Genomic DNA, 22,726 nt, shown 5'->3' on the forward strand with positions numbered 1-22,726 from the left:
ATGTGCCCACCTCTCCTTTAGAAGAGAAAAGACAAATATAGAGAGAGATCTAGTTCTTTGTGTTAGTGGTGCTTTGTAGACATGGATGCTCTTGGCCCTAAAATCTGGATGAAATATCCAGGACCTGTAGGTGAAATTGAGACTTTTAACAACCCTGCTCATTCCGGCCTGCTTTGATAGAGGCATCTGATTATCTCTAGGCTGTGGAATTTTATTCTGTCGTATGTAAATAGATTCCTGCTTTTCTTGAAGAGGTAGAGAAAATATGATTTAAAATGGCTGCTGATCAGGCTCTGTAGGCATAACCTTCACATACACTGCATCACACTGTGCTGTCACAGATGCTAAGACTTCGACTGGGAGCTTCAAAGGCAGAGGGTTTGGGGTTTTTTTGCATGGAAAGGACTTCTACAAAGAATGCCTCTTTATGCACTGATTGTGGTTTATGCACACGGCTGAGTAAATCATCTACTTTTTAAAAACTATTAATGCTCTGCACCCATTTTAACTCAACAAAAAATCCAAAATAGTTTCCATCATTCTATTTCTATTTTGCATAATACATTTTTGGGAATGCTACCCTGTTCAGAGCAGAGGTAGGCAACCTTGACACGCCAGCTGTTCTTCAACTACAGAGGAGAGCTGGTCTTGTGGTAGCAGTATGACTTGTCCCCTTAGCTAAGCAGGGTCCACCCTGGTTGCATTTGAATGGAAAACCACATGTGAGCACTGTAAGGTCCACGCCCCCTGCCAGGGGATGGAGCCACTATAGGGAGAGCAGAAGGTTCCAAGTTCCATCTCTGGCTTCTCCAAGATAGGGCTGAGAGAGATTCTTGCCTGCAACCTTGGAGAAGAACGCTGCCAGTCTGTGCAGACAATACTGAGCTAGATAGACCAATGGTCTGACTCAGTATATGGCAGCTTCCTATGTTCCTAACTACAATTCCCATCATCTCCAGCCACAATGGGGATGATGGGATTTGTAGTTAAGTGACAACTGGGATGCCAAGCTTGCCTGCTCCTGGTTCATGGTGTCTTTCTGAAAAATTTAATCATGCTCAGTGACCATGTGCAGCAAACAGACTGGCACGTGCGCAATAAAATCACACAGCTGTGCAGACTCCTTAAGTTGCACCATTGTGCTCTTGTGCAAAAATTCCCTGTAACATAAATGGACGAAGAGGTTTCCCAACAGGAGATTCAGCACAGGTTGGACCCATTATGCAGCACAGAAAATGTTTGCACTAGTGCAACAGTAGTGTGGAACACAAGCTTCAGACTTAGCCAGATTTGCCAGCGGAGCAACCTTGCCCAAGCACAGTGTTCATCTGCATGTAGCCCAGTGATTCTTGGCCCGCACCCTAGGACATGAGACAAGTGAGGTCCCACTGCTCACTGGTAGAGCACATTCTTTGCATGCAGAAGGTCGATTTGCAGCATTGCTAACTAAAAGGTTCTCTGGTAGCAGGACTGGACAATATCTTTGCCAAAGACTTTGGAGAGCAACTGCCAGTCAGAGTAGACAGCAATGGCCTAGATCAGGGCTACTCAACTTCGGTGGTCCTGCAAATGTTGGCCTGCAACTCCCATAATCCTTGACTACTGGTCACTGTGGTTGGGGATGCTGAGAGCTGAAGTCCAAAAACAGCTGGAGGGCTGAAGTTGAGCATCCCTGGCCTAGATGGGCCCGACTCTGCTTAAGCCATGTTCATATGGTATGTTGCAACGTTTTGGAATAGAGTTGTTGCTTCTTTTATTTGACATTGCCCTCTCAAATGCACTATCTTGTACTTTGCATTTCAGTTTGTCCTCTCGTGTGTGTGTATGTGCAGATTTTCCTAACATATAATCAGCACTGATCTCTCTGTCTTTTTTCTTTTCTTTTTTTTCTCTTTCCCCTTCTTCTTCCCGTTTTTAATGCAGATTGCTCATACATCTTTACGGGCAGCAATTTCATCTCAGGTGCATTTTCCATCCCACTATCTTCCGCTTTTCTCTCTTAAGCACTCCAGTGGTCTCTTAAAGATATCATTATTTTACCTCATTATGTTGATTGGTTTTAAACTAAGAATGTATCAGTATTTTCAGCTTGGTTTGCTTTTCCTTCTCCAGATTTTATTTATCTGTTTATTATTTTGTTTTATTTATTCTGTCAAGCTTTACAATCAGGTGCATCTTATTTTTCTCTTGTCATACTGTGCATTTATTACATATTAAATTCAAAAGACAGATATGCACAGGAAATGATATATTATGGGGGTGGATTATTTCTCCATCCTCCAGTCCTCAGTTCACCACTCCATCCTCTATATATCTGACCCAATATATTTGTGGCATATGTATGCTTTTAGAGACCTATGTTGACATTCTAAGCATACATAATGATCTGGTTCACATGTCATGCGGAACCATGAGGAAATACTGGTTTCTTGTGACTTCTCTGAGCCTCCGGGGTATGCAGCCCTCCCTTTCCTGCCAGAGCACAAGCTGGAGGAATTCTGCTTCCAACTACAATTAGAACCAAGCCAAAATTGGTCATGAAGTCCAGATCAACTGATCTTGGTTTTTTCTAAGCAACTTCCTTGAAATAACTGAAACCCACTTCAAACCACGAGTTGAGATCTCAGCTTATTTTGTGGAAGTTGGTTAGAGTAAATCAAGGTCTGTTGGTCTGCATGTCATGACCAATCTTCGTGCGTTGTTAATTGCAATTGGAAATAGAATAGAGGCTCTGGGTGGTACACAACAACAAAAAACAGAAAACTAACAGACAATCATCTAAAACAATCGGCTGAAAACAAATTAAAAGAACAGATTTTAAAAGTCAGCGTGGTGTAGTGGTTAGAGAATTGGACTAGGACTGGGGAGACCCAAGTTCAAATCCCCATTCAACCATGAGACTAGCTGGGTGACTCTGGGCCAGTCACTTCTCTCTCCACTTAACCTACTTCACAGGGTTGTGGTGAGGAGAAACCTAACTATGTACACTGCTCTGGGCTCCTTGGAGGAAGAGCAGAATATAAATGTTTAAAAACAACAACCCCACAATAGTTTAAAACCATTTTAAAACAGTTTAAAACATTAAGAACAATTCTGGAAGGGCAGACCAAACAAACAAGTTTTAAAGAGATGTGAGTTTTCCCACTAGTGACCCTCAGTGGGATGGAGCTAGAGCAGAATGACACACTGTGGTCTGTCGTCATGTCATAGGGTGATTGTTCCTATGCATTACAGAAGAGAACAGGGAAAACCCAGTGTGGAGTGGCCATTTTCAGTGGTATCCCCATGGCATGCAAAATGTGTCACTCTAGCCAAGATGAAGTAGGGCTGGTATTAGAGGGCAATGTTGTATTGGCTTGTTGATGTCCCTGTACTTTATTTATCTGTCCTGAATTTAAAGTACTGTTGGTTTTATTATTCACTGAGTGTTGCTTTTTCAAAGCTGGTGCAACACATCCCCGAAGCAAGTCTGAACTACCAGAAGGTGCCTCCTGGTTCGATGGGATTCCATGATTTTGACCAAAATATGAATGACAGCCGAGAAGAGGATCCCACGAGGAAAACAAGGACAAGAAACAGAGAAGAGGCAAGTTTATGTGTGTCTGCATTTGATAACAAGACAGTCAACCAAATCCCTGCACATCTGGAGATAGGAACATGAAAATTAAGCCATTTGTCCATCTAGCATAATGTAGTCTTCGCCAGTTGGCAGTGTCTCTGCATCATTTCAGGCAGTGTCTTCCTCCCCATTTGCTTCCTGAGATCCTTCTTCATTGGAGATGTCATGGATTTGGACATTGGACTTTCTTCATGCAGCCTGTGCTCTGTCATTGATCTGTGCCTCCTCCCCTGTGATCTTTCTTTCCCTAGGTGCCTGGGCTTCTCTGGGATGCTTGACTATCTCATGACTATCATTGCTTTGTGTACATAGTCTATGTAAATGTACTATGTATGTGTACGTAGTCTATGTACATAGTCATTGTACATAGTACAATGCTTTGTGTACATAGAGAGGAGAGCTGGTCTTGTGGTAGCAAGCATGGCTTGTCCCCTTAGCTAAGCAGGATCTGCCCTAGTTGCATATGAATGGGAGACTTGATGTGTGAGCACTGTAAGGTACTCCCCTTTGGGGATGGAGCTGCTCTGGGAAAAGCAAAATGTTTCAAGTTCCCTCTCTGTCATCTCCAAGATAAGGCTGAGAGAGATTCCTGCCTGCAACCTTGGAGAAGCCGCTGCCAGTCTGGGTAGACAATACTGAGTTAGATGGACCTGTGGTCTGACTCAGTATATGGCAGCTTCCTATGTTCCTATAGTCACTTGGGAAGAGTGCCCATATGTCCACTTTACTGTGTGCATGTATATTGGAAAGGCACCTTCGGTTTTGGGTGGTGATTTGTTGGCTGAAGAGGGAGTTATACTGGCATATGCCGGTCAAGTGTCTTGAGACCCCATGACTAATATTAAGTAATAATACATGATGATTGGTGTAGTGCTTCTTGAGTATTCAAAGCGCTTTACATGTATAATCTTGATGTGATTCTTACAGTTGCCTTGTAAGGTAAGTATGATAATCTTCCCCCATATTGCAGCTGGGGAGCTGGCGCTGGGAGGGAGCTGCTGAGAATCGTGGAGGGTCTTCTGGGCCATCTGGTTAAACTCTCTGCTCCATGCAGGAGACCCAGAGCAAGACCATCTTCAACAGATGGCTATCCAGCCTCTGCTTGAAGACGTCCAGTGAGGAAAAGCCCCTACAGCCCCCGCCCCACCCAAGGTAATTCTTTCCATTGCCAATCTGCTCCTAGGGTTAAAAGGTTTCTCCTAATGTTCAACCCAAATCTACCCTCATGTTACTCAAGCCCATTAGTTCTGCCCTCTGGGCTTGCCTAAGGCTAGTTAGTGAATCCACAGCAGCTTCAAACCAGGGCAGTTGTGATATGCAGTTCAGCCTTTTAGCCACTACGTTGCACCAGCTCAGGCAGGAAAGCACTCCACCCCACCCCCCCCACCCCAAGTTCATCAGAAATAGTGGAGGAATGTTTCAAGCAAATTTCTAGAATGATTTGCCATGTCATGAGGAAGCTAATTTTATTGGCTTCCATCTGGTGTGGGTAGCATAGGCTTTGGCTTCCCTGATGGCCAAACCAGGAGGAAATAACCCAATTTACCAACCATGGAAATGCAAAACCATGGGTACCAGCACCATTCCTCTTTCTCCCACACCTTTGAGGACAGAAGTTGCTTTGTCTGCTCTTAACCTCTCTCATGAGGACCACTCTGGGGGTAGCTTTTGATTAGGCTTGTCATCCAGTTGAAGACGCCTTAGACAACTTATTGTGTGAGTTTCAGTTGTTTGATGGATCAATTATATTTGCATTTCTTTTTATAAAGTCATGGAATGACTTAAGTGGTTAAGTGGGGAGGGAAGGATCAGCAAATACATTTGAAACAGGTATCATATTTCCTCTGTGAATGTTGGCCAGGATCCAAAGAGTCCCACTGAATAGCCAGAGTTTTCATGCAACCCCTTGGATCCAGGCTATTAGCACTTATCTGATCAGCTTTTGATCTACCAGTGAAGTGCTCCAGGAAAACCTGATCCTCTCTAGTCCCCTAAGTTATTAATGCGGACCAGTTGAAGCCTTATAAAGGATCTTCCAGATGCAGGGATGTAATCCTGATGTAGCCACACTTCCGATAAACACTGACTTCTGTTGAAGGGAATGCCACCATTGAGAATTGTTCTTATTATGTTTCAGGTAATCTTCGACAACCTGATGCTAAACCCAGTGTCCCAGTTATCCCACACCATCCGCGAAAACACAGAGAATTTGGCTGAGAAAATGAAGTAAGTGGATGCCTCTGACCTGAACTGCTCTGTGATGCAGTAAATTAGCCCTAACGCACTTCAGCAGAATCCAGGTCCAAAGGAAGGCATTGATGAAATGAACTCTTTAGATACAGAAGCGGAGTTAGGCAGGCTAATAAATGCAAAGTTCTATTCAGTTTGGGGGCCAATCAGGATGGGCAACACTGTGTGTCTCTCAATTAGGACCACAAGCTTTGATTGGGAGATTAATCAGATGAAAGTTTCGGGTGCTTAATCAGTGGGATCCAATTTTGTTGCACTGGGACGGAAAGTTAAACACACACACTTTTTAAAAAGCTTCGTTTGGTTCTGGCATATTGCTGTAATGGAAAATGATAAAGAAAAGATGTCCTTTCCTTCTAGCAATGAGTAGTAGTAGGAGAGATGGCCTTGTGGTAGCAAGCATGAATTGTACTCTTTGCTAAGCAGGGTCCACCCTGCTTTGCATTTGAATGGGAGACTACATGTGTGAGCACTAAGATATTCCCCTTAGGGGATGAGGCCACTGGGAAGAGCACCTACATGCTTGCATGCATAAGGTTCCAAATTCACTCCCTGGCATCTCGAAGATAGGGCTGAGAGAGATTCCTACCTACAACCTTGGAGAAGCTGCTGCCAGTCTGTGTAGACAATACTGAGCTAGATGGACCAATGGTCTGACTTGGTAGTAGGCAGCTTTCTGTGATCCCAAGTCTTGTTTCTTAGTAAGTTCCATTACTCCAGGATTTCAGAAAGGAACCTATATTGAGGTTTGGCTAATAAGCAAATTTATTTAACCAGTCCACCATTTAAAAGACAGATGGTGAATGAACTTTTCAGGCAGTAGGCAACCATATAAGTATGGTCATATGGTTCGTTGAACTGACTAGCCCAGGCAATTGGTTTGAATACCCGAGGTTCGGTCCTACTTCAGTTCACATTTGGACTGAACCGCCCCAATGGGTCCGTGCACATGCCTCGTTTAGACCCTTCCACACGATCAGGATTGTGGAATGATCAGACCCAGAGAGTGGGGTTGGACTGTGCAATCCCACTCTTCCCCTGCATATTTGCTCTCTGGGTGGACCCAAATGTGAGAAGTCTGTTCTGCCTTAGAAAGAACAAAAGCAAAAAGCCAATGCTGGCAAACCCCTGCACTTGGCAGCTACCTTGAATTTAATTTCGTGGAGGCTCCCAATTCCTGATTGACTTGTTCTTGTGCAGTGCTGCCAAAGGAATAATTGCTTTATCCAAAGTATAGAAGTCCCACATTTTGATGGGCCTGTGATAGATTGTAGGTGGAGTGATAGTGTATACTGAACACTGGCTGATAGCTGGCCTAATGCTGCATGCTCTGAAAAATGTTGCACATGTGTAATAGGGGTGGGGCGTTTCACTGATCTCCCTTTCCTTCTGCAGCCTGGTGTGCCTCCAGATATGTCCCTGAGGCTTTCAGAACCCTCAGGGACAGGGTTTTGGGAGAGACAGAGGGTTGTAGAAGGAAGGGGGGAATCAACAAAAATATGTCCCTGGGGATTGTGGAACCCTCAGATACAGAGTTTTGGGAAGGATAGGGAGTTGCAGAAGGAAGGGAGGATCAGTGAAATCTCTTTCTAGAGTTGCAAAGAAGTGAAATATTTTTCAGCATGCCCTTTAGTCTTTATGTCAGTTGCTGATAGGTCACTGGAGCCACTGCAAAATGCCAGTCTGAAGAGACCATCATGTGCTAGGAAACATCACTCCAGACCATCATGTGCTAGGAAACATCACTCCGTGCCCTAAGACAATTTATTGCTTTATATGATGAATTTATTCCTCAATATGTGTTTGACACATGGATGAAATAGTAAGCTTTATGTGTTGGTATCAGAATTCTGTTCCAGAACACGGAGAGGACGTGGGAGGAGATGGAGGCCAAAATTAACTCTGAAAATGAAGTGCCAATACTAAAGACCTCAAACAAGGTTGGGAATCTTTGTCCTAAATCGCATGCTAGAAGGCTTTCTTTTAAAAGAGGATGCTGGTGGTGGTGGTTGTGATTTGATGCGTAACACAACGTAGCATACAAAATATTAATACAGAAAAGATTAAAAATAAGACAATACAAGCAAGATAAAATCCAGCATAGAGCAAACACATTTACACTAGTTTAAAACACCATTTAAATGCTTACTACTTTTTAAGCAGTGGAAGATATAAAATCAGAGACCTAAGAATGGCCACTTTAAGAAACTTGTCTTCTCTGCCTGCTTAAAGACAGGCAGTGAAGGGATCAGGCGTGTTTCTCATGGGAGGTTATTCCAAAGCAACAAGCTTCCATATTGTGGCTGCCACAGCCAAGCATACCCTTTTCTGCATCCCCAGCAATTGCACTACTATTCTTATTCTTTTACTATCCTTACTCCCTCTCTTTACTGACCTTCCTGTGCTACTAACCTTGGCTCACATGTAGCGCCACCTTAGGAGGAAAAGCCTCATCCTTGCAAGAATCAGTTAGAGGTCCAAAATATCGCAGGATGTTCACATTCGCTCATTTTAACACATTAGCTACTGCAGTTCTGGGAGGAAAGTTTAGAAAAATCCCATATGCTCAAAGACTTTGTCTTTGTGCCACAGGTGCTATTGAAACCACATCCCATGTTTTACTATATTGTGAGTTATATAGGGATTTTTGTCAGCATTGCATTTCTCTGTTCTTAATTAATTTTCCAGGCCACACGGATTTATTTTATGTAAGCTTTTTGCTGTCCAACCAGAAAGATGAGATTTCCCTAAATGTATTTATTATTTTATTTATTGTCGCAGAGTACTGAGTACTCAGCACTAAATGTTGCTGAGTACTGTCTGATTGCTAGTAAAATTAGACAACACATACTAGCTTCCTCATAGCCGGTACAGGTTGTGCGTAAGGGGTATAAACTCACTCCGTATAGATACTGGTAGGCACTGTTAGTTATAGTTCTTATGTCAATTGTGCTTATTGTATTATGTTCACACACTTGTTTTCTTCTGTTCGATCTGTATTGGGATTGTTTGCTGGTGTCTGACCATATCAATAAAGATTGATTGATTGATCCTTGCAAGAGATCAATCAGGCCAATTGGGCCTTCTTGGTTGCTGCCCCGAGACTGTAGAATGCGCTCCCTACTGAGATACAATCTTCCCCATCTCTGTCACTTTTTAAAAAGGACTTGAAAACCCACCTCTTCACCCAAGCTTTCTCAGCTTTTAAAATTTTTTAGGTTTTAATCTCTGGTTTATTTTTAAATTGTTTTAAGTTTTTGTATATGTTTCTAACTTGTTTTATGTTATTGTTAACTGCCCAGAGACGAAAGTTTGGGGCGGTGTACAAATTTGATAGATACGTACATACATAAGAATCTTACTGTGAATGAGGCATCCACAGTGTGAGTTGGTGGTGGGAGCAAATTTCCTGCAAAAGCCTTTTTCATATGTTTATTTTATTTATTTATTAAAACATTTTTATACCGCCCAAAACTTACATCTCTGGGTGGTTTACAACAGAATAAAAACAAAGTAAAACATTCATTAAGACAAAAATAAGAAAAACGCACACATTACAACAATTTAAAATTTTTAAAATAATATTTTAAAACAGCATTAAAACCATTAAAACAACATTAATTAAAAGCCTGGGTGAAGAGATGTGTTTTCAAAGACTTTTAAAAAGCTGTCAGAGATGGGGAGGCTCTTATTTCAGCAGGGAGCACATTCCAAAGCCTCGGGGCAGCAGCAGAGAAGGCCTGTCCCTGAGTGGCCACCAGACGAGCCGGTGGCAAATGCAGACGGACCTCTGCAGCAGATCTCAGTGAGCGGTGGGGTTCATGCCGAAGAAGGCGTTCTCTTAAATACCCAAGGCCCAAACTGTTTAGGGCTTTATAGGTTATAACCAGCACTTTGTATATAATCAGCACCTTGTATGCTGGTTATATCCAGGAAGGATGTCCATGCACCCCTCATGGACATCTTCCTGGATGCAAAAAGGGCCTCTGCAGGGAGGGGAGAGAAGCAAAAATCCCCCTTGCTTTGTGTGCTCTTAGACCTTTGCAGGGATGTTGCTCTTGCTGCACAACCCTTGTTTTTAAAATAAGAAGATAAGGCTGTTTCCTCCTGCATAAATCTGCCTGCATGCTGCAGTCAGCAGGAGAAGCTTATTGCTTTCCCCTTTGCTCAGGGAGATGAGTGGAGTGGCGGAGGTTGTGGAGCCCTGTCCAGACATTCTAATACGTTGCATCCTCCAATAATCAGCCTCCCTCGTTCCAGTCCTGCAGTGCTCACAGTTTCTGCAGTCTGAAGAGTTGACCACCACAAGCCATGGCAGTGAGTGCTTCCATGATTGGCAGCCTGGGTTGCCCCAGGCTGCCGATCGCAGAAGCACCTGCCATTACGCTTACAATGATGACCTCAAACAACAAATATTTATATACCACTTTTTGACAAAAGTTCCCAAAGTGCTTTACACACACACACACACACACACACACACACACACAATTAATGAGATGGATCCCTGTCCCCAAAGGGCTCACAGCCTAACAAGAAACATAAGGTAGATACCAGCAGCAGCCACTGGAGGGATGCTGTGCTGGGGCTGGATAGGGCCAGTTGCTCTCCCCCTGCTAAATATAAGAGAATCACCACTTTAAAAGGTGCCTCTTTGCTCAGTTGGCAAGGGACCACGAAGAGGGAACCTCTTCAGACAAGCATGGTAACTGTGAGCACTGCAGGAGTGGTGGTGAGGGAGGCTGATTGATGCCCTGGAGATGGGACGTCTGCTTCCCCTTTCAAGAGCTGTACATGAGTACAACCTTTTTATTTACTATACCACCCAAACAGGGCCAGTGTCTTTTTGATACCTGTATCCAGGCTCAGAAATTCACTGCCCAGGGAAGGCTCACTGAGTCACTTGCTGAGCACCATCAAGTTGCGAGTAAAAACCGCTTTTTGAGTGTGCTGCTTCTTGGTGATTCTTATTAGTAGCTGTTGTAGTTTTCAGTTGATGCTGTTGTATGGGTGATTTTTAGTTGTTTTAGATTTGATTGTTTTATTATTCCTGTTGATTGATGTAAGCCACTCCTGGGTGCCCAGGTGGGAGGCAGAAAACATGGGGTAAAAATAAAATTATAAATAAATACATTGCTTAACTTGTTTGTTCTTTATTACTAGGAAATCAGCTCCATTCTGAAGGAGCTACGAAGAGTCCAGAAGCAACTTGAAGGTTGGTCATATTTTGCTTCTCTTCAAATATGGTTTATGATTTACATTAAATATAGATGATGATATAATAAAGAGCCAGATGGAAGAGGAGGAAATGGGTAGTAGCAGCTAGGATTTTTATAGACCCTGCCGAACGAAGGTGTCTGAAGATGGCGGCTTCCAAGGCCTCCAGGTGCAGCCAGATGGAGGAGGGTGTGAGTAACCCTCTCCCCTCCTGGCTGAGGCCACCCCATGGGAAGCTCCCTTCATGACGCACATTCTTCCTTGTTCACTCCTCTCCATTTGTAGTGCACAGTAAATGAGTGTGAACTCATTTGTTTGCAGGCCTGCTCAACTTCGGCCCTCCTGCAGATGTTGGCCTACAACTCCCATAATCCTTGGCTATTGGCTACTGTGGCTGGGGATTATGGGAGGTGTAGCCCAAAAACATCTGGGGGGCCTAAGTTGAGCAGGCCTGGTTTAGAGGTTTAGCATGGAAGTTCCCAGCAGTATTCAGGCCCGCAGGTACTCTAAAGGTTCAGGGGAGGGAGACGGTTTGCTGCCTGGAGCATTAACTACCTTGGGATTGTTTTAATGCAAGGCGGTATATAAATGTAAGAGAAATAAATAAATACACACACACACACACACAACCATAAAAATATTTACGGCGGGCGAGGGGGGCGGGTTTAGAGCAAAATTTAGGGCCCCCTCTCTGGCTATGGTGGGTCTGATGGAAACTGACTTTGTGCAGGTTTATGTCCATAGTAATGGACATTTAATGACTACTGCTTCAGGTGAAGAGTTGGATGCAGAGGCAGCTCTCCCATGAGGCCATCTGCGTGACAGCTTCAGGCAGCAAGTGCACCACAGGGCGCCCCACCCCAGGCATCACCCCATCTGCCTGATGTCGCTGCCCCGTCTCCGGTGATTTCCCCTGTCACCAGCCCTGCCCGCAGCCTCATTGGCCCCACTGCCACCTCACCTCCTCTGCCTCCTCACCAGCTCCACCTTCTGGGGAGCCTCATTGCTTGCTCTTGGAGGTCAGACGGGCAGTTTGTCTCCAGCAGCAGCAGCAGCTTCGCCCCATGGCTTCCCTTCGCTGCTGCACTAGCTTATGGGAGGAGAGTGGTCCTGTTGTAGCAAGCATGAATTGTCCCTTTTGCTAGGCGGGATCTACCCTGGTTTGCATTTGAGTGGGAGACTACATGTGTGTGCCCTGTAAGATACTAGGGGAGTCAATCAAGACTGAATTGCAGATCGAATCACGAATCAAGATCGAACTGCGGATTCAAATTGATTTGTTGAGAACAACCAGTTTGGCCAGCTATCTCAATGAATCACCTTCAATATTGCACACCAGGGCTTCTCCACATTGGATCCCCAGATGTCTGTCTGTCTGTTTATTGATTAATGTTTATACTACCCTTCGTAAAGCATCCCAAGGCAGTTTACAAAAGTTAAAATACAATGAAACTCCTTAAAAATCACATTTAAAACATAGGAAGCTGCCTTATACCAAGTCAGACCAGTGGCTCACTATTGTCTGCATAGACTGTCAGCAGCTTCTCCAAGGTTTCAGGCAGGAGACTTTCTAAGCCCTATCTGATGCCAGGGAGGGAACTGGAACCTGGTAGACCAGTTCTCTGAGGCAGGCAGACATGCTAAGTCTGGAGTGGAGGGATGGTCTATCCACCAACCCCAGTTGGTAGACCAGCTTTCCACGGGGGGAAAGTGCCATTTTGAGGCCCATTTTCCCAGCAAAATGTGCCTTAAAATGGTGCTTGAATCATGCAAATTGATTCAGGCCAAATCGGGGTGATTCGCTTTGATCCCAAATTGTGCCCTCTATTTTGAGGGTGATTCAAGGTCAAATCTGTTAATTGCTCCCAATTTTATGCAAACTGATTTGACCTTGAATAGAATTGCACACCCTTATAAGATATTCCCCTTAGTGGTTGGGGCCGCTCTGGAAAGAGTACCTGCATGCTTGCATGCAGAAGGTTCCACATTCCCTCCCTGGCATCTCCAGATAGGGCTGAGGAAGATTCCTGCCTGAAACCTTGGAGAAGCCGCTGACAGTCTGTGTAGACAATACTGAGCTAGATGGACCAGTGGTCTGACTCGGTATAAAGCAGCTTCTTGTGCTCTCTCTTTCTCTCTCCAGCACCAAGCTTGTCTGCTTTGTCTCCTTTCAAAATGGAAGAGACAAAGCAGACAAGCTTGCTGCTGTAGAGACAGAGTGAGGTGGTGCTGGAGGTGAGGCCAGTAGGTGCACTGTCGCTGGAGGCAATGGGAGTGTAGTCCAACAACCCTGAGCGACTGCCTGCTCCCAAGGCTCTCTGCCCACCCAACAAGGTTGTCAGAGGGGCCTTTGTTCCTTGTTTTGATGTTGAGAGAGGCTAAATTGTTGAGCACATGGGACAGGGCCTTCTCTGTTGTTGCCCCCGGGCTCTCGAATACTCTCCCAGTGAATGTCTGCTTTTTGACATCTGTGGCTGCTTTTTAAAAACAGCTAAGGACCATTTTATTTGTTCAGGCTTTTACTCTTTAGGGGCTGCTAGGTCTCTCAACTCTCCTGCTTCTGTTTGTCTTTTTAATGGCCGTTCTATGGTTTTTACTGTTTCACTGATTTTAAGGTTTTCTATGTAACTTTAATGGAATTTTATTGTATTTTAAATTTTGAAAACCGCCTTGAGATGCATTATGAAAAGGTGGTGTAAAAATTGAATAATAAAAAATTAAAATATAATCCATGGATGGAAAATGTTTGGGAACCAATAATAAAACTCTCACATCAAATGAAAGTTTCAGAAGGATAGAGAAAGCGAGGACATTCTGTGTCAACATGGGTACCAATTCTAAACCTTACAGATCTCTCAGATCTCCTGCTTCTGTTTGTCTTTTTTTATGGTGGTGTTGTGTGTGTTTGTTTTTATTGTTTAACTGATTTTAGGCTTTTAAATGTGATTTTTATGGAGTTTTATTGTATTTTAACTTCTGTAAACTGCTTTGGGATGCCTTATGAAGGGTGGTATAAAAATTGATCAATAAACAAACAAACATCTGGGGACCCAATGTGGAGAAGCCCTGGTGTGCAATATTGAGGGGAATCTGTGTGACCCTTCCGTTACCTTGTCCTTTATTTCAGCTTGGTACTGATCATCCTTTCTTCCCCCTTTCTGCAGTTATAAATGCCATCATCGATCCAAGTGGAAACTTGGACATGGTCGCCAATCACAAAATATCTTCTGCCCCCACGCAATCCGCGGCAGCTAAAGTCAGGACTGCTAACAACATTTCTGGGTCCGTGTTGGAGGCTTTGTCCCCTGTCAAGAGAAGAAACTACGCCCAGAAATCGAACTTTGGTACTTCTAGCTTGCAGGATGCTAACTTTGTTCCGGATGGGGAGAAATACGTGATCTAGTAGAATATTTTCTATGGGCTTTATCCTCTCATATGTAATTTACCGTGGCGTTTAGTATTGTGTATGAGTGGTTGTGGACAAGTCTGTGTGGAGCAGTTGTTTAGATTGCTAACACATTGCACAAACAGAAGAAGAAGGTACAATCTATGCTGTGTGGGGGATGAGTGCCAGGCCTATGTATATGCCTTTAAATTAAAAAAAAAAGACTAGCACTGTGGAACAGCACATATTCAGCATAGAGGCAGGCTCCAATTTTTAACAGAAAGTCACCGATTGTATAAATCATCCAATGTGCCATAGCAAACTGGCTTTGCGGATTCTTCACTCCATACTGCCGAAGCGCTAATGTATCCCTGTATGTAGCCTGTTTATAGATCTCTGTTTAGTTGTATAGAGGCTCCGTTTTGAAAATGTACCTTGGGGAGGTGGCTGGTGCTGTATATTTAATTTTCAGTACAGAACATTAATCATGCTGTCAGAACCAACTTTTGTATTTGTCAGTGGGAGGTTTCTTTCAGAAATCTTGGAAGCTTCTTCAAGAAAGGGACGTAGATGAGACTGAATTATTCCGCTCCCCATCATGCCGCTTTCCCTCTTCCGCTGTGAGCGGGTAATAAAAATGCAGATGATGGAGAGCACCAGTGATTAGCTTTGCATTTCTTCCCCCTTATAGTAATTTACTTGAAAAATTCCAGATATATATATCAGTTTAGAGGAGACAAATCTGCGACCAGGTCAGGATTTTGTATTGAGGTTGCCAAATTTTTATCATTTTTTTGGATAGTTGCTGTGTAGCAAAGCATTTATGTGGTCGACATGGGTTTTTCAATACAACCCACAAGGCTGGGGAGGAGAGCTGATCTTGTGGTAATGAGTGTAAATTGCTAAGTGGGGTCTGCCTTGGTTTGCATTTGGATGGGAGTCTACATGTGAGTGCTGTAAAATATTCCTTTTAGGTGATGGGGCCATAGCTCACTGGAAGAACATCTGCATGCCTGCAAATAGAATATCCCAAGTTCACTCTCTGGCATCTCCAAGTAGGGCTGGGAGAGACTCCTGCCTGAAACCTCTGAGAAGCCGCTGCTGGTCAGAGTAGATAGTACTGAGCTAGATGGACTCATGGTCTGACTCGGTATAAGGCAATTTGCTATGTTTCCTCTGTTGGTTGCAGATATGGGGAGTAAAGTGTGAGTTCTCCATAGCTGGGCAATTATTCAGGGTGTGACCACAAATCCCTTTTCATGCCTCTAAATCGTCTTGATATCTGTAGGCAACTGAAGAACGTAAGAATATGGGCCACATTTTGCACTCATATAGGAGTCCTGTAAATTCATTAGAGCAGTAGAAGATGTGGGCTAGTTCCACATACTTCCAGCTCCGGGACTTTGGGGGCCCTTGAGCAAGGCACATGCAGTGGGCCCCATTTAAACTGCTGGAGGTGGGGTGCACCATTTGAGAACCTCTTCTGCAGCCTCCAGCTTCCTTGAGTGCCCATGCAAATGAAGATAGTGGCTCTTTGGGGACACAGGGCCATTTATTGCCCTTAGAGCTCCAGAACATGTCTGGCCTTGCCACCCTCTGGAGCTGGTCACGGGACTGGAAGATCACCAAAAACAGTTGTGGCAACTTAAGAGATACCTCCTCCTTCCAAAATATATGTTGGAGATCAGGAAAGTAACCTCCAAAGAAGGGTGAGATTCCAGCTATTGCCTGATGTAGCCTACATGAATGTGGATGCTAGACATATATCTGACGTTTCCTTTGGTGGGTTCATAATTTCGGCCTTGTGTGGTCTCTGCATTGCAGTCAAGTAGCTTAGCTGCTGTTGCTGAGAATGCTGTGCTGCTTCCAGCATTCATGCCAAAATGAATGGGAATTTGAGCTGGCAGGGCACTCTGAGGATCAGGACACCCTGGGTAAACAATGATGATTGATTTTATGCTCATTCCTCTGCTCTTAAAGCAATAACTCAAGCCTCAATCTACTTCTCACCCTGGTGCCATCCTGTTGAATCCAGAGATATGAAAGCTGCCTTGCTTGTGGGAAATGAATGTTACCAGTGGCTGCTTTTTAAACACAGTATTAGTCTGATTTTGCATTTCAGACCATTATAATCCTGGATAATACCAAGGATAATTTTGCAGCTCTTAAACACACCAGCTTAAAAAAAAATGATTTTCATCATCCACTTGCCAAATTCTAAGTGCTGGTTGAAAGGGAGGAGAAAGTGGCACTTTTCACTGTTGGAAGTGCTTGTTGATGCCAGTCAGCAAAGTGAAATATTTTTTATTATAAATTCCTCTTGTCCTAAGTGATTACTAAAAGGAAAAAAGAAATAGTCTCTTGTCTTTATTGTTGAAAATAGGCAGATCAAGTTCAGTTGAAAAGTATAGCCCCATTCACATGTTGTGTTCCACACTCTTACGAGAGTACAGAGTAACTGGTACAGATCTGTACACAGGTACAGCGATTCACATGTTATGTTGAATGCAGGTACAGCAATACACTTCCTTTCTGTTCCATGCATTTGAGGGGCTAGTACCCAGATTCATTTAAAAAAATAATCCCAGGTACAATCATTCACACACAAATAGGTACGAGTGTACAGATATCAGATAATGTCCAAATCGTATATAATGTCCAGATCAGACTTGAATGTGCTGTATGTGAGCTTATCAATGAAAATGATTCCCCCAAGTTTGAAATGTCCTGAGTGCTCTGAATTCATTTAGAGTCACAGCTCTGAATAGAGCACACACTTTGTTTGCTGAAGGTCCTAAGTTCAATATCCAGCTCAGGGGCAATTCAAGATATTGCGGTGCCCTAGGTGAGGTGTCAAATGTTGCCTTGCCCCATGCCCCTGGTGGAGTGGGGGTGGGGGCAGCCCCCTTTCAAAACCAACCTTTACGAAACGGAAAGTAGCACTGGGGTTGGGGCAGGAGGATGAGAAGTGGCTAACCGCCTCTTCCAATGCTGCTTGTGAGTTTTACAAGGGGTGTGAGGAGAAGAGGGCAACCTTCGCTCTTCTCTCCATGCTCCCTGCAGAGCTTGTGAGGGTCCTGAAGACCTTCCTTGATGGCAGCATCGGGCATCTCTTCCCTACTACCCCAATAAATTGCTGCCTGAGGCAATTGCCTCGCCTCATGGAAAGGCTGCCCCTGCTCCAGCTACAAGGTTATTGGTTGAAAAAGATCTTCCCCCAAGACCTTGGAGAGCCACTGCCAGTCAGAGTACACAGTACTGAGCTCGATGGGCCAATGGCAGCTTTGTATAGATTCCTGGGGGGATAGAAAGGGGGAACCCTATTAGAACTGGCTTCTGCAGTCTGTGGTTCATAACCATACCATGCTTGTATGTACTCAATCTCTTGTTTCCCATTGGATTTATGTCCTTGTGAAAAGAGACAGGATTAAGCAACTAGAACTGGGAACCACTTGAAGCTATCATTACAATGAAGGGATGCTTGCAGATACCAAACTCTGCCTGCAGTGAAGAAGGGTGTATACAGACAACCATTTACAAAATGGTAGCACGATTACAGTGTGCTACTTGGTAAGCTGGTTGTTGGTAGGATCCTGACAAGGAGTGAGGGGGGATACTTCCATACCTTTCCCAGTGCAGATGTATAATCTGCACTGTGTAATCTGGCAGTGGCCAGAGGTGCTTTCGATCAGTTTTGGCTGATATACCAGCTGCACCTGTTATGACCTTAGAACAGTGATTCATATGCTGGTAACCTCCAGACGACTACAGCAATGTGCTCTATGTGGGGCTGATTTTGTACGTACTCTGGAAATTGCAGTTTGGTATAGAATGTGGCAGCCACATTGGTCTCTTGGTCATCTCGAAGATACCGGCCTGGTTCATATGGTATTGCCTGATTGGATACCAAATTGTACAAGGAGGTGCATATTATTATTACTACTACTATTATTATTATTAATTTGATTTCAATACCACCCTTCCAAAAATGGCTCAGAGCAGTTTACACAGAGAAATAACAAACAAATAAGAGGGAACCCTGTCCCCAAAGGGCTCACATTCTAAAAAGAAACATAAGATAGACACCAGCAACAGTCACTGGAGGAAGTACTGTGCTGGGGGTGGATAGGGCCAGTTACTCTCCCCCTGCTAAATAAAGAGAATTACCACGGTAAAAGGTGCCTCTTTGCCCAGTTAGAAAGATACGTGCATATCTTTCTCCTGCACATGCTGTTCTATGTTTGCATACTCACATGGTGGGTGAAACAACCAAGTTGTTTCTAATTGTGCAGGTATTTTACATTGCACGATTCAGGGTGGTTTGGACATTCTCTTCCCCCCACCTCCCGTGAGCATGTGGGGACAGAACAGTGTGCCAGGTGGGAGGTACACATGCATTCATATTCTCTTTGTGGAATTGGGAGACTGGTCAGATAGTATCATTTGGCTTACTGAGTGTCTACACCTCGTGATGGCCTAGTATTTGATATATGGTTGTCTGTACTGACCTTAGTTGGGACTAAAATAACTAGTCCACTACCAGGAGGATTTGTTGCTCTGGTTTTCTATAGGGTGGGATGGAATGATCATCTTTGGTACATGCCGCAATAGTCCAATGACTCCCCATTGCTGATTTGCTGGAAGTGAGCATTAGGAATGGGACACATGATAGTGTCAGGCCCTGAGGGTAGGGATTAAAAATTATGGATGTATCCAATAACCTATTAAACGGGATAAACGGCTCACATTATAGGATGGGAAGAGTAAAGTTGCTCTGGCAAAATAACAAAACTTCATATAGTTTCCAAACATGACTTTTGTCCAAAATAGTTTCCAAAAATAATTTTAGACTCATGGCATGTATTGTTCGTAGGTACTTGGCTGAGTGGGGCTTCAAAAGTAGAAGTGTTGCTGTTGACACCTGCAACAGAGTTTTCTGAGACTCTCTCTATTAGAGATGCATCCAGCTATCATTGTTATCTGTATCCTTTCTTTTTAGGTAGATATATTTTTGCCTCACTGGCAGTAACCTTTGATTCAGTTCTTCAGGAGGATTCCAGAATTCATTAAATTTACTGCAAGTGGAAAAGCCAAAAGTGGTGGTTGGATCACAATACCCTCCCCTTCCCTCCAGTTCTTCACTATAATTAAAGAAACATGCCAACACAACTCTGTATTTGCCAGCAACATCTCAATAGACTTATCTCTTGAGATGTAGTGTAAGAGAAATAAAAACATGGGCCTAGTTCAAATAAACTTGGAACAATCATCGGGGGAATGGGATTGCATTTGCCCAACCTGTCAAATGCCACATATGGGCATAATCTTTGCATAGGGCCTACATGTATGTAGGCCCGAACAGTAGGGTCATTAGTGAACAGGGAGACTATCCTATCGTTCAGGCCTAGTGTGTGGTATTTTGCTTGCATAGACCCTATGCAAAAGTTAACACCCCTTCACGCATAGTCAGACATGTCTGCCAAGTGGTACAGGTGGGTATGTGTTCCTACTACACATATCCTCTGTCAGTGGTTCCCAACCAGTGTTCCTCCAGATGTTGCTGAACTACAACTCTCATCATTCCCAGCTATAGTTTATTGTGGCTGGGGGTGATGGGAGTTCTAGTTCAGCAGCATCTGGAGGAACCCTGGTTGGGAAACACTGCTTTATGTTCATCCAAACCAGACCTGTGTGTCTAATAGTACAGCTTGCTCTGCATTATGTCAGGTGTAATTAAGCCAAAGAAGCAGCCACGTTAATTCTTCCCTCATCTTTGGGTCCCTCTAATGCACCTATATATTCCCAGCTTTTATACCACATACAATTTGTTAAATTTCCATCCTGGTTTTGAATATCCTGGATCCCGTTTACTTGTTTGTTTCGTTTTTAAATTCTGTTTGTTCAGGGTTTTTTCCATGAGTGTTTTCGGGTTGCTCCACTGATTCTGCCATCACAGTCTGGTTTTTATATGTATATTATTGCATGTTTTGTTTATATTTGAATTTTTTTTTTTTAAACAAAATCTGTACTTAGCTGGTAAGTTTCGGAGGAACAAAATGCCCATATCCTATTGAAATTCAGTGGCGAGTTGGGTATTTGATTGCCTCAGGATTCCTTCTGAAAACTGCAGCTTGGTTCTATAAGCTTGAAAAAAAAACCCACTACCACCATGTATTCTTTAGGTTGTGTAAAAATGTCGTGTTCTTGTTGTTCCATTATGATGGGATGAATGTAAATTCTCCAGAGAATGCCTGCCTGCTTTGTAGGGGTTCAGACAACCAGCAGCAAGTTAGTAGGAAGAAGCTGCCAGTCTACATTGATCATGAGCTCCAGCTATTTGTCGGACCAATCATTTCCATGTTGTGCAGATCCACCAATGATTGGTCGACAAGGTTGGGTCCACCAGTGATTGGTTGACAAGGTTGGGTCCCTTCTGCCAACCAACATTATCCACCCAACTTCAAATATTGGTTACAATATATTGGTGGCAGAGAGGCACCTGACCCTGGCAAGTTCACACAACACAGAAATGAGTGGAAGTACTGGCAAGCGGTGGGAGTGTGCACTCACTGTGGACTGTTGGCTCCCTCGCCTCACTTGCCACTAGTCGTCTGAGCCCATCCTATGAAAGAGTAATGTGGTGTCGTTTTCATGCTGCTGGTGACAATAAAGCTGAATTAAGTGGCAATTAACAGGGCCATTTCTCCAGCAGGTTGAAGTCTTTGCACAAGTTTGAACTGTTTGTTAATGATTTTGCATGTGTCCAGATGGATGGTGGACCAACAGGACTGGGTTCCACTCGCTTTGAAAGTTTTTCAGGACTTATTCTGGAAGTATGTTCATAAGGCCAATGGCTGAACCTGGCCATTGGGGGCAAAATTGACTTGTGTTGATGTTCTACCTGTGGGATGCTTGCCATACAGATCAGCTCTGGGGTTCATTTTGCACATTATATGTAAGCAAAACAAAGTTTGCCATGCAGCATAGGATCAGTAGGGAGCTGTAGATGATTACAGCTGCCCAATTGTCTTAGCATGGTACATGCGTTCCTCAAACTTACACTACACATTTAGGTATGCACTTAAAAGTTCCGAGGTGTACATCTAAAAACAGTACTGTACAAATAGTCCTGAGTCATCCTTAAATGAATAAATAGAAAATGTTTTCTTTGAATGTTTACAGAAAGCCTACTTTATAAAAACAAATGTACAAGTGCAAGATTCTACTGATTTTATTTCCTTCATTTTAGAGTGTGTTTTGTTTCTTTTTTAAATCCAGCAAATGTATACATGATTTTGCAGCTGTAAAAAGTACATTAACTACCTGTTCATTTTCTGATGTGCCCCTTGCTGAATTGTGCCTACCTGCTGCTGTTATGCTGCTGAAACCATTTCTGCTGTTCCAAAATGTTCACAGAATCACCCATTCCATTTGCATGCAGCACAAATGCAAGCCAAGCTGTATGAGAGTATAGCTGAAATTCAACTTTGTATAATTCAGAACTGTTCAATGACTTTTCAATCATTTCCACACCCTCTTTTGAAATATTATGTATAACTCCGAGATCCATCATTTTATCCCTAACTCATATAAAGTGAGTTGGTTCCCACCCACCGCTGTTTTTTTGGAAAATTTTCTTTTTTAAAGAAGTAATTTATTTTGTTTGGTTTATAGGCAATTATCTGTACATTTTTGTTCCAAAGTGATGTTGTGGATGTCTTTAAAAACAAAATAAATGGTTATTTTATATAATTTTATCATACATTTGCTATAATAAATCATTCTCTTTCCTCCCCCTTTCCATGCAACAGTATTTCATAATTTTTGGAGTCCTTTCTGAGTGATTGAATTTTGCAAAATAGAAACAAATGCTGTAGAGAGCGATCATGGGGAAAAATACTTCAGCTTTGGGGAAGATTGGCAAACTGGGTAAAATGTACAAATCACTGAGAGGGGAATGGGGTTCTTGCTGGCTGGCCCCGCACTCAACCTCCACACATTGACTATAAATTAGGGATGTGCACGAAAATCTTCGGTGCCGATGGGGGTAGCACTTTAAGGGCGGGGGAGGGTTAGTCACCCCTCCCGCCGCATTTCCCCCACCGGCGCACTGTTGTTTGTAAGCCCCTCGGGGCGGCAGCGTTCCTCCCTGCTGCCCCATTTTCTTCATCGGCCGGAAGTTGCGAGTGCGCGTGCGCCCGTCGTGTGTGTGCACGCGCGCCCTTAAAGTGCTACCCCCGTCGGCGTTTCGGTGC

General features: G+C 43.6%; 1 protein-coding gene across 5 annotated transcripts in view; it reads left to right on the plus strand.

The window, feature by feature from the left end:
• Positions 1-22,270, plus strand: part of CEP170B (centrosomal protein 170B) — a 134,010-nt gene extending 111,740 nt beyond the window's left edge. For 3 of the 5 annotated variants that reach the window (XM_053278824.1, XM_053278852.1, XM_053278834.1), the window contains exons 15-20: positions 1,924-1,962; positions 3,443-3,586; positions 5,757-5,845; positions 7,716-7,809; positions 11,033-11,084; positions 14,251-22,270. In XM_053278824.1, coding sequence (XP_053134799.1) covers positions 1,924-1,962; positions 3,443-3,586; positions 5,757-5,845; positions 7,716-7,809; positions 11,033-11,084; positions 14,251-14,489 — 657 coding nt within the window. In that variant the 3' untranslated portion in view covers positions 14,490-22,270. The remainder of the gene's footprint in view (positions 1-1,923; positions 1,963-3,442; positions 3,587-5,756; positions 5,846-7,715; positions 7,810-11,032; positions 11,085-14,250) is intronic. The other 2 variants (XM_053278842.1, XM_053278861.1) reach the window with 1 other exon arrangement.
• Positions 22,271-22,726: the final 456 nt, after the last annotated feature.

Source organism: Hemicordylus capensis, chromosome 1 (assembly GCF_027244095.1).
Source record: "Hemicordylus capensis ecotype Gifberg chromosome 1, rHemCap1.1.pri, whole genome shotgun sequence".
Lineage (NCBI taxonomy): Eukaryota > Metazoa > Chordata > Lepidosauria > Squamata > Cordylidae > Hemicordylus > Hemicordylus capensis.